This window comes from Coregonus clupeaformis, chromosome 1, assembly GCF_020615455.1.
Source record: "Coregonus clupeaformis isolate EN_2021a chromosome 1, ASM2061545v1, whole genome shotgun sequence".
In the NCBI taxonomy this organism is placed as follows: Eukaryota; Metazoa; Chordata; class Actinopteri; order Salmoniformes; family Salmonidae; genus Coregonus; species Coregonus clupeaformis.
The window spans coordinates 19,650,376-19,662,764 of record NC_059192.1 but is presented as its reverse complement, the minus strand read 5'-3'; the positions used below and the strand labels follow the sequence as shown (position 1 = coordinate 19,662,764).

The window sequence follows — 12,389 nt, the reverse complement described above, 5'->3', positions numbered from 1 at the left end:
GTTGCAGGTGCATGGTAACAGTCGAATAAGATGAGAAAAAAATAAGATACCCGCATACTGCTCTTGCAAGTATCACTGCTCTTTATTAAGTTAGCTTTACAAAGGCCTTGAGGCCGATACGTAAAGCTAGATGAATAAAGAGCAGTGATACTAGCAAGAGCAGTGTACGGGTTTCTTCTTTTTTCTCAACCTTTAGTTTTTTGAAAATTAGGTCCTTATGCTTCCAAAATCGTACCGTAAGCGATGCGTGTTAATGTTCAGACCGAACGTTGCGTCTCTTAACAAAACCCACCTACAGAAGACGCCTTCGTCCAATGACTCGGTGTAATGTAATGGTACTGAGAGTCATGATCAAGGGCTTGTGTGCCATATGAGGTTTCAGTGTTTTGCTTTTGGGCTGGATGAATCCACAGTGAAGTTATTATATTGTTGTGAATGAAACAGAAATGAGACACTTTTTCACCTATTCATGAAACATAATTCACTTTTAAAACTTGGTCTTGTTGGTGATGTTGCTCACATCTATTTTTACTTTACATTTGACCAAACACTTATGTTGAGGTCCAACATATTTTATCATCAATGCTGTAGTTCATGGTTCTACAGTACATTTTTCACATCTGATTATGTATATTGTTTCTTATGCTCTCTCTATTGTACAGTTTTCATACTGCGTACTAAGAACAATTGTAAATATATTTTAAATGAATTCAAAAGTGCCTCTGTGATACTGTATCAGACCAGAAGTTATGAATTATGTAAATAAACCAAAGAGATGATTATTCCAAGATGGTCAACAGTTTTTCCTGACCACCACACCTAAGCACACCAGTCCTCCCAACCAGTACGTGGCGGTGTTTTCAAATCAATATGAAGAGATCACCGTTCACGTCAATGATCTTCACCGACGCCTAGCTAGTAGAAAATAAATACTTCCGGTAAAGGAAAGAAACACGTGTGGCAATATTTTACAGTTTATATTATAATAATCAACGTTATACTAGTTATTTTATATCGATTCAAACAGGCACTCCATCTTTTTAAAATAAGTCCTTTACGATGGCTCCGGTAAGTAAATATTGTTATAGATGGATAGCTAAATAGTAGCTAACGCTAGCTGAATTGCTTTCCGTAACTAGCTAGCTAAGTAGCTATCTAGAACGTCTGTGCAGTTTCTCATTTTGTCAGCAGTCAATGGCTTTAATTTACGCTGAACATTGTGTGTACTAATGTAATGTTACTCACCATTATTATAATGCACTCTATAACATCCACATCAATATCAAACGTCACATTGCTAGACATGCATTCACTAGACATGCATTCAGCTAGCTATTGACTGTTAAATAATAATAATATATAATAATAATATGCCATTTAGCAGACGCTTTTATCCAAAGCGACTTACAGTCATGTGTGCATACATTTTTACGTATGGGTGGTCCCGGGGATCGAACCCACTACCCTGGCGTTACAAGCGCCATGCTCTACCAATTGAGCTACAGAAGACCACCCATACGTAAAAAATCATACGTAAATCCCAGTTCAACACCCAAGTTGTTCATATGAATACAAAGCACTGACGACCTTTTGTCATCAACAGCCAAGGAGCAAGAAGAGGAAGCCGAGCTTTCGCAGGCTGCTGAAGACGAGCAACGTGAAGCTTGACAACAAGCTGAAGAACCGTCAGTTCAAGAAGGAGAGCACCGACAAGAAACACCGCAAGGAGCAGAAGAAGCTCCGGGCAGCTATCAAAGATGCGGTGTTGAAGACCCCCCTCCCCCTGGAGCGCTACAAGAAGAGGCCAGGTGTGTGCAGCATAAAGACCCACCCATACAGTAGTATAGCCTAACATCTAGACCCTGACATCTTGCGCTCAAGCTGAATGATGCACAGTTTACAATGCACTGTTCCACACTATGGCACCAAAATAATTCCCTAACCTATATAAAGTGATCTTTTGTTTTTGAGAGTCCTGTTTGGTGGCGTTGATTACATGTCCCTGTCTGGTGTCTGTTACAGAGGATGAAGAGGAGGAGGAGTTTGTAGAGTCCCTGCCAATAGACATGATGGATGAAGATGACCTGGAGCAGATTAAGGCCCTGGCTCAGAAAGCCTCCTTCCTCACCAGAGACCTGTCATCGAGGTAATGACAAGCGATGGGGGAAATTACACAGTCCATACTGTATTTTCACCCACATACAGCCAGTCAGGATTTCTTTATAGTGTGATGTACCATCTGTCTATTCATTTCATGTACATCCCATCACCAGTAGATCATAGCAAAGTGCACACATGGTGAAATGTATAGCTATAGGTAACTGCCAAAATAAAGGAAACAGGGCGTTGGGCCACCGTGAGCCAGAAAAGCTTTAATGCACCTTGGTATAGATTCTACAAGTGTCTGGAACTCTATTGGAGGGATGCCATACCATTTTCCCATGAGAAATTCCATTGTTTGGTGTTTTGTTGATGGTGGTGGAAACCGCTGTCTCAGGCGCCGCTCCAGAATCTCCCATAAGTGTTCAATTGAGTTGAGATCTGGTGACTGAGACGAGACGGCCATGGCATATGGTTTACATCGTTTTCATGCTCATCAACCATTCAGTGACCACTCGTGCCCTTTGGATAGGGGCATTGACATCCTATGGGGGCATAGCCATGGTATCCAAAATAATGGCCTGCCCAGCATTTTTATACATGTACCTAACCATGATATCCGTATAGTCTAAATATGTTTGAAAGCAAAACATTTTTGGGGACACTTCAGTAGAGAGAGAGAGAGAGAGACCAACTTGGGCAAGTTAAACAAACTTGTTGCTGCCATAGGTTATCTATCATACCATCTGGTAGTGCCTGTCTTGACTGCATCATATCATTGTAAAGAAGCTAGCTAGCTAAAATGGCAAAGCTAATTGAGGCTATTTTGAGGCGTCCTTGTCTACAACAACTCCATGAAACATCAGCCTACCTGTTGGTTGATCATTGTAGCCTACTCCTTCTCATTTAGCCAATTTAATTCTGTAATTTTAATTCCATTTTGCAGCTACAGCTGTGAAATATGTAGGCTACCGGTGTGTCTTTTTTATGGGGCTCACTCATAAAAACTCATAACTGTTGTTTTATTAACATTTAAAATGTAATGGTCAATCGATGTAGAATATGTAGCAATGTCACACAGATAATTTAATTAATTTTAATTAAAATGAATACTCTTCCCAAGTAATCGAATACTAACGGCCGTTCTGATATTCAATTGCTTAATTAACTCAGGAACTACACCTGTGTGGAAGCACCTGCTTTCAATATACTTTGTATCCCTCATTTACTGAAGAGTTTCCATTATTTTGGCAGTCTGTAACTTATCTTCTCACTTAACCTTACTTGTTTCTACTTGAATACCTGCAGTGGTCCAGTGCATGCCAAAAAGCGCAAGGGGGAGCAGCAGGGTCCAGAGAGTTATGAGAAGATGCCCAGAAAGATGCAGCTAACAGAGGAGAAGGAGGTCATTCACCTCCTGCCAATCAAAGACAAGATCAGAGGCCTTATCCCACAGAGCATGGAGAAACCTGGTAGGATCTTCACCTGAAAATGTCAATTTTTACCTTAGTCATAAGTCGCTCTGGATAAGAGCGTCTGCTAAATGACTCAAATGTAAATATTGTTAAAACGTTTTAGAATTTATAACTCTGGTTATGTGGTTTTGTCTTTTTCAGTTGAACCAAAAAAAGCTGAGGAGGAAGCAGATGCCCCGACTGGCTTGGAGCAATTTGAAAACGGTACCAGCATCATGAACCACTTCTTGACTTGAGTCAGCCATCCTCTCTGTGTAGAATGTGTTGTTAGACCAACTATTGGTGGCCGAATCCTGGTCAGTAGATGAGGTGCTTCTCTGATGTTGCTGGGGTGTATTCATTACGCAGTTTCTGTTGCAAAACGTTTAGTCTGTTGAAAAACATTTTACAACAGAAACGGTTTACGGCAAACGGAAACGAGAGTTTCTATTAGACAAATTCAGGTAGGTCCCGCCCCGTTTCATTTTCTTCCGTTTGGTTCTTAAACGCTAAACTGTTTCCGTTGCAAGACGTAATGAAATCACCCCTGTTTGTCCACAGAGGATGAGGCTGTGACTGGGCCGGCCCTGACCCCTCAGGAGCAGCTGAAGCTCCGCACACAGAAGCTGACAGACAGGAAGCTACGCATCGCCAGTCTAGGATCAGACATCCTCTCAGACCCCACCATCAACGTATGGCTGCTCAGGCTACTGTTGCTTCCTTGTCCCCATGGCAACATTTCAAGTATTATCTTATGTCACATAGACCAATAATGTCATAGCAGATAGAAGGGGATTTGGGAAATGTTTTGTTTGGTTCTCCTTGATGGTTTCTGTATGAAACCACTGTGTCTGAACTCTGAAGAATGAACTGTCTGTCTGTGTTCAGATCAAGAAGCTGAAAGAGCTGCGATCCATGCTGATGGAGACAGACCCCTACGTGGCCGTGACGGTCAGAAAGCTGGTCATGGTCTCTCTGATGGAGGTCTTCAAGGACATCGTCCCCTCCTACAGGATAAGACCCCTGACAGAGACAGAGAAAGCTTCAAAGGTGAAGAAAGAGACACAGCAGTTGAGGGAGTTTGAGGAGGGCTTGGTGAGCCAGTACAAGTTCTACCTGGAGAACCTGGAGCAGACAGTCAAAGGTACATAGACACACTCTCACACTGAACCCACTTTTCTCTTTATTTGTTGATATTAATGACTTGTTGTGACTGGTTGTTGTGCTTGTTATGACTGGTTCATATTAATGACTTGTTGTGACTGGTTCGTTGTGCTTGTTATGACTGGTTCATATTAATGACTTGTTGTGACTGGTTGTTGTGCTTGTTATGACTAGTTCATATTAATTACTTGTTGTGACTGGTTGTTGTGCTTGTTATGACTGGTTCATATTAATGACTTGTTGTGACTGGTTCGTTGTGCTTGTTATGACTGGTTCATATTAATGACTTGTTGTGACTGGTTCGTTGTGCTTGTTATGACTGGTTCATATTAATGACTTGTTGTGACTGGTTGTTGTGCTTGTTATGACTGGTTCATATTAATGACTTGTTGTGACTGGTTCGTTGTGCTTGTTATGACTGGTTCATATTAATGACTTGTTGTGACTGGTTCGTTGTGCTTGTTATGACTGGTTCATATTAATGACTTGTTGTGACTGGTTGTTGTGCTTGTTATGACTGGTTCATATTAATGACTGGCTGCTGTTGGTTGTAACGATTTGCTGTGTGAACGCCCTGCCCTGTAGACTGGAAGCAGAAGAAGAGAAAGCGCAGTGAGGCGGTATCCCTGCAGTCCTATAAGGGCCTGGCTGAGGTGGCCATCCGCTGCATCTGTGAGCTGCTGGTGGCCCTGCCACATTTCAACTTCCACAACAACATCATCGTCATGGTGGTGCCTTTGATGAACGACTCCATCAAAAGGGTGAGTCTGGAGTAAGGGTTGGATGGGTCCCCAGAACCCCATATTAGGACATTCGAAAATCTTGTCGCATGAAGTTCACTATAACATTATTTTGTAATTTCATACAAATAAACTCAGCAAAAAATTTGATTTGATCTTATGATGTGTTGGATGGTTTTGCTTGTCTGTATTAGAGGTGTGTTAATCTCGGAAACCCAGAACTGAAATCTTGCATAAATGTCCTCTCACTGTCAACTGTGTTTATTTTCAGTAAACTTAACATGTGTAAATATTTGTATGAACATAACAAGATTCAACAACTGAGACATAAACTGAACAAGTTCCACAGACATGTGACTAACATAAATGGAATAATTTGTCCCTGAACAAAGGGGAGTCAAAATCAAAAGTAACAGTCAGTATCTGGTGTGGCCACCAGCTGCATTAAGTACTGCAGTGCATCTCCTCCTCATGGACTGCACCAAATTTGCCAGTTCTTTCTGTGAGATGCTACCCCACTCTTCCACCAAGGCACCTGCAAGTTCCTGTACATTTCTGGGGGGAATGGCCCTAGCCCTCACCTTCCGATCCAGCAGGTTCCAGACGTGCTCAATGGGATTGAGATCCGGGCTCTTCGCTGGCCATTGCAGAACACTGACATTCCTGTCTTGCAAGAAATCGCTCACAGAACGAGCAGTATGGCTGGTGTCATTGTCATGCTGGAGGGTCATGTCAGGATGAGCTTGCAGGAAGGTTACCACATGAGGGAGGAGGATGTCTTCCCTGTAACGCACAGCGTTGAGATTGCCTGCAATGACAACAAGCTCAGTCCAATGATGCTGTGACACACCGCCCCAGACCATGACGGACCCCCGCCTACAAATCGATCCCGCTCCAGAGTACAGGCCTCGGTGTAACGCTCATTCCTTCGACGATAACCACGAATCCGACCATCACCCCTGGTGAGACAAAACCACAACTCGTCAGTGAAGAGCACTTTTTGCCAGTCCTCTGGTCCAGCGACGGTGGGTTTGTGCCCATAGGCGACGTTGTTGCCGGTGATGTCTGGTGAGGACCTGCCTTACAACAGGCCTACAAGCCCTCAGTCCAGCCTCTCTCAGCCTATTGCGGACAGTCTGAGCACTGATGGAGGGATTGTCCGTTCCTGGTGTAACTCGGGCAGTTGTTGTTGCCATCCTGTACCTGTCCTGCAGGTGTGATGTTCGAATGTACCGATCCTGTGCAGGTGTTGTTACACGTGGTCTGCCACTGCGAGGACGATCAGCTGTCCGTCCTGTCTCCCTGTAGCGCTGTCTTAGGCGTCTCACAGTACGGACATTGCAATTTATTGCCCTGGCCACATCTGCAGTCCTCATGCCTCCTTGCAGCATGCCTAAGGCACGTTCACGCAGATGAGCAGGGATCCTGGGCATCTTTCTTTTGGTGTTTTTCAGAGTCAGTAGAAAGGCCTATTTAGTGTCCTAAGTTTTCATAACTGAACTTAATTGCCTACCGTCTGTAAGCTGTTAGTGTCTTAGCGACCGTTCCACAGGTGCATGTTCATTAATTGTTTATGGTTCATTGAACAAGCATGGGAAACAGTGTTTAAACCCTTTACAATGAATATCTGTGAAGTTATTTGGATTTTTACTAATTATCTTTGAAAGACAGGGTCCTGAAAAAGGGATGTTTCTTTTTTTGCTGAGTTTAGATGTGGTTTTGCAGAGACATGGAGATGGCTATGTGGAGTTGTAGCTTTAGTTAACCCTATAGGCTAAATTGGCCTATATGGATAGGGCTAAATTGGCCTATATGGATAGGGCTAAATTGGCCTATATGGATAGGGCTAAATTGGCCTATATGGATAGGGCTAAATTGGCCTATGTGGATAGGGCTAAATTGGCCTATGTGGATAGGGCTAAATTGGTCTATATCAGGGTTCCCCAACTGGCGGCCAAATCGCGGGTGGTTTAAGTTGGCCCCCCATAAAAGACTGTAAAAACACCAGGAAATCCGCTCCCAAGTATTCCCACGCATAATGGAGAGACGCGTGAGCGTATAAAAATTATAATAGTTGATTCGATTTATATAGCAATTTTCTACCAACTGAGGTACTCATTTTTTACATTTTAGTCATTTAGCAGACGCTCTTATCCAGAGCGACTTACAGTTAGTGAGTGCATTCATTATATATATATATTTTTATATATATATTTTTTCATACTGCCCCCGTGGGAATCGAACCCACAACCCTGGCGTTGCAAACGCCATGCTCTACCAACTGAGCTACATCCCTGCCGGCCATTCCCTCCCCTACCCTGGACGACGCTGGGCCAATTGTGCGCCGTCGCATGGGTCTCCCGGTCGCGGCCGGCTACGACAGAGCCTGGATTCGAACCAGGATCTCTAGTGGCACAGCTAGCACTGCAATGCAGTGCCTTAGACCACTGCGCCACTCGGGAGACTTACTCAAAACGCTTTACATAGTAGGGGGAAACTCACCTCATCCATCATCAATGAGCTGCACCCATCTCAGTGCCAGAACTCTCACCACACATCAGCTCATTGATACGGGTACGAGGGTAAAGGGCTACGTCCTATGAAATTAAACAGGGATATGATTTTATCTCGTGATGTGTTGGATGGTTTTGTCTTGTCTGTATTAGGGGTGTGTTAATCTCGGAAACCCAGAACTGAAATCTGGCGTAATTGCCTCAGATGCTCAATGAAAGTTCTGAGATGTTAGGAGAAAGGTGCTAACGCGACTTATGAAGTCTCCACCCCCCTAAACGGAAACTCTCCAAGTTTCTGGCAAGTATATTGGCCGAATGACCCCTTCCCATCAGAAATTTGAAAGATGCGAAATCGTGGTTTGTCCAAATAATCAGTGACGAAAAAGCAGTGGACTGGAACAAAGTTCCTCGTTAGTCACTGCATCCCACAGTCTGTTGACAGACGCTACTACCATTTATGTTACGTGCTTCTGTCTACGAGTGATTAGGGGTGTGCTTGTCTCTTGACTACTGAGTTTGTCTTGGTTGTGCAGGTGTCTGATTTGTGCTGTGAAGCTGTCAAGAAGCTGTTGAAACAGGACAAACAGGGCCAGGCATCACTAGGGACAGTCAAAGTGATCTCCGGACTGGTCAAGAGCAGGAACTACGACGTCAGACCTGAGGTACTTTTCACCTACTATTTCCCGGCAAAACGTTGAGTTTGAAGAGTTTTTGACGGCATGTCTCTTGTCGAAATGCATATGACGTTTTCTCAATGTTGACTTTTCCCTACAGCTGCTGAAGGTTCTCCTCTGTCTGAGGATAAAGGAAGTAGAGGTGAAGAAGGACACAGACGACACGGCTCCCAAAAAGAAGTTCATGAACTACAAAGACAAAAAGAAGAATCTGTCCAGGATGCAGAGAAAGGTCAGTAGCCCTTAACGGGGGCAAGCAAACATGTGGAATTGTTTTAAGATGCTCATACCAAGGGTCATTTAGCTATTTGCTTTTGAATTTTAGGACCCCTTAAGGTATCCCAAATTTTTTTTTATGAAACGTTGCATTTGGCCTTACTACTATTAGCCCATATAAACAAATTGAATAACAACTTCAACTTCATAGATGGATAAACAGATAGTCCCAAAAGAAATCTAAAGGAAGTTTGTTCTGAAGTGTCTGTCCTATATCTGAGATAGTAGTAGGATCAGGAAACTGTATTTATTATTGTATTTAACCCCATATTTTAGTGCCTAAAATATCTCCATATATACTTCCATTAATCTTTTTAACTGGTACCCGGCTACCTTCAGACACATGTCTTCCTGTGTTTAACTAGCTTTCTGTGAGTTTAAATGTTTTATGTGAAAAGTGTAATGGAAGTGTCCTGTCATCCTTACAGTGGAAAAAGGCTGAAGAGAAACTAGAGAAAGAGCTACTAGAGGCTGAGGCATCAGAGAACAAAGACAAGAAGCTCAAATTGGTGAGTTTAATTAAATACTTTTAACTGTCTCAAATGGGTAGGAAGGAATGTTTTTTAATATAGAGCTGAAAAGCTCAACGTTTTGAGAAAGTGATTTTAAACTTCTCATGACCCAAATTCCAATTATCGGTTCTTTCTCCTAGCACACGGAGACCTTGAACATAGTGTTCCTGATTTACTTCAGAATCCTGAAGAAAGCTCAGAAGTCCATCCTGCTTCCCTCCGTTTTAGAAGGGTTAGCAAAGTAAGAGACGGATACATTAATAACTTACGCAAATGTAAATATATTTGATAGAATGTGGACATTGTTTTCTGACAAATTTCTTCTCCGAAGGTTTGCTCATCTAATTAACCTGGAGTTCTTTGATGACTTGTTGAACGTTCTCCAACATCTTATCCAATCAGGGGTGGGTAGTACAAATCCTTTACCAGTCACATCCAAATACTATTCACATCATCTGATATGATTGGCTAATGGCTTTTCTCCCTTTAGGATCTGACCTATCGGGAAAGCCTTCACTGCATTCAGACAGCCTTCAACATCCTTTCTGGTCAAGGTCAGTGATTGGTTTATGATGACATCATTGAGCATTATTAAACACCTCACAGAAATATATGTACAGGACATGCACATTTAATGAGTTCCTTTCTTTTGCGAACAGGTGATGTCCTCAATATTGACCCTCTGAAATTCTACACCCACCTGTACAAAACACTGCTCAAACTCAATGCTGGTAAGTCAAACTGTCTAGAGCTTATTGAAGCCCATGTCTGGCTCACCGTCACCGAATGTGTTCTGCTCTGATGTGACCCGTTCCTTCATTAAAACAAGTTTTAATACTGTGGCTGTTTTTTTCCCCAGGTGCGTCTAATGATGACATCAGCATCGTACTGCGTTGTCTCGACGTGATGCTGACCAAGCGTAGGAAACAGGTGACCCTGCAGCGCGCCTTGGCTTTCGTCAAGAGACTGAGCACGCTCAGTCTGCACACACTGCCCAACGCCACCGTGGGCATCCTGGCATCCAACAGGATGTTGATACATGTAAGTGTTTACCGTCTGTGTGCATGATGGGGAGGGAGAGATTGTGTGAGAGCATACGTTTGTGATTAAGAAAGCTGTGCTCCCCCTCTCTCCCAGACCTTCCCCAAGTGTGACATCCTCCTGGACAATGAGGCTCAGGGTAGTGGGGTGTTCCTGCCTGAGCTGGACGAGCCAGAGTACTGCAACCCTCAGAACACTGCCCTGTGGGAGCTACACACACTCAGGGTAAACACACACACACACATACACACACACAGAAAAACACACACACACACAGAGGTATAGCTGATGGCGTTGTTGTTGTTGCAGAAACACTACCACCCAGTTGTCAGGAGGTTTGCCGTTCACCTCTGTGCAGGGGCTCCTAGTGAAGGATCTGGAGCGCTGACCGTTCAACTCACCAGAAGGTAACAACAGTGTGTGCAGACTGTACTCCTGAGTGGCGCAGTGGTCTAAGGCACTGCATCGCAGTGCTAACTGTGCCACTAGAGCCGCGACCGGGAGACTCATGGGCGGCGCACAATTGGCCCAGCGTCGTCCAGGGTAGGGGAGGGAATGGCCGGCAGGGATGTAGCTCAGTTGATAGAGCATGGCGTTTGCAACGCCAGGGTTGTGGGTTCGATTCCCACGGGGGGCCAGTATATGTAAAAAAATATATATATAAAAAAATGTATTCACTAACTGTAAGTCACTCTGGATACGAGCGTCTGCTAAATGACTAAAATGTAAATGTAAGAGGATGCCGTCACTTTTCAATCTCACATTTAATTCATCCTCTAAAAAAGGCCCTTTGCTGCTCCTCCAGCTCTTTTACAAATACTCATACAAGACCCAAGTCTTTCTCAACAGTGCTGAGCTATGAGATCCTAACCAAAGATGTGTGCATGTGCATTATATAAAAAAAATGATTGAAAGGTGTACATTACTTTTGACCTGTCTCAGGCACCCAGTGGAGCTGTTTGAAGACTACAGAGCTAAAGACATGACCTTCAACCCTCCAGTGGCAGCGCCTTCCACAAAGAAGAAGGTACATCCCGTCCCTCCCTGTCCATGTATATTCCACAATGTTATTAGGCCCCACTTAAAGGAAAACCACCCAAAAAAGTATATTTTGGTATTTGTTTCATTAGTCCATTGTGGACATAGTCCCAAAAGGTTTTGCTTGTCAGCAATCAAGTTTTCAAGATGTGTAACTTTCAAAATACAGAAATCATCCCCGTATGATGCTGCATTTTCCGTTAAGCGAGTTGTCTTTGTGATATCTTTGGCTCCTACCTCTGCATTGTGTCTGTCGCAGGATTATTTCACGATAGGCGAAGCCCTGTTGGATGATAAATTGAAGCAGCAGATTGATTGTGTTCTCTCAGCGGAGGAAGAGGATCCTACGTCGCTGGATTTCTCTGCAGTTCAGACAAGCAGCACATAACACTTCACACCCAACCGGAACCCCCCCCCCCCCTCTTTTCCTTTGCCTGTATTTTATCTAAATGGACTGTAAAATAACAATCAACCATAAACTGGTTTCTGTTGGTGACATTTATTTTTAATCATTCTCTTTGCTGGTGTTCAGACATTTTTGACACATGAGAATGCACAAAAATCTTGGATACAGTTAGCTGTTGAAGAACATTAAAGTAATGTTTAGTTAAACCACCTGCCTCGTTGACTACTCATGTCCCGGACCTACAGTCCTGTACATCCCTTTATAAATCTCATGGAGTAATGAATTCACAGCATACAACAGCCCACCATTACATTAATCTGTAATTTTACTGTAAGTAATCCATATAAATAGTTGCACACTAATTATGCTCCCAAACATTTCCTGGGTATACAGTGCCTTCAGGAAGTATTCATACCCCTTGATCTATTCCACATTTTGTGTTACAGCCTGAATTCAAAATTGATTAAAGAA

The 12,389-nt window shown here is 43.2% G+C and overlaps 1 protein-coding gene across 1 annotated transcript; it reads left to right on the top strand.

Annotated features, from left to right (window-relative positions):
- Window positions 1-931: 931 nt before the first annotated feature.
- Window positions 932-12,124, top strand: LOC121534530 (nucleolar complex protein 3 homolog). The gene is made up of 20 exons (XM_041841138.2): window positions 932-1,068; window positions 1,604-1,808; window positions 2,023-2,146; window positions 3,409-3,572; window positions 3,717-3,779; window positions 4,116-4,246; window positions 4,443-4,698; window positions 5,304-5,479; window positions 8,505-8,633; window positions 8,746-8,877; window positions 9,350-9,430; window positions 9,574-9,674; window positions 9,765-9,837; window positions 9,924-9,987; window positions 10,093-10,164; window positions 10,293-10,474; window positions 10,571-10,699; window positions 10,784-10,881; window positions 11,417-11,501; window positions 11,772-12,124. The coding sequence occupies exons 1-20, from the start codon at window positions 1,060-1,062 to the stop codon at window positions 11,898-11,900; spliced, it is 2,403 nt and encodes an 800-aa protein (XP_041697072.1). The 5' UTR covers window positions 932-1,059; the 3' UTR covers window positions 11,901-12,124.
- The last annotated feature ends 265 nt before the right edge of the window (window positions 12,125-12,389 follow it).

Bases quoted from the DNA above. Each gene is read 5' to 3' on its own strand.
- LOC121534530 (XM_041841138.2), top strand. The intron at 4,699-5,303 runs GTACATAGACAC...CCTGCCCTGTAG, and splicing joins CCTGGAGCAGACAGTCAAAG to ACTGGAAGCAGAAGAAGAGA. The intron at 11,502-11,771 runs GTACATCCCGTC...TGTCTGTCGCAG, and splicing joins CGCCTTCCACAAAGAAGAAG to GATTATTTCACGATAGGCGA.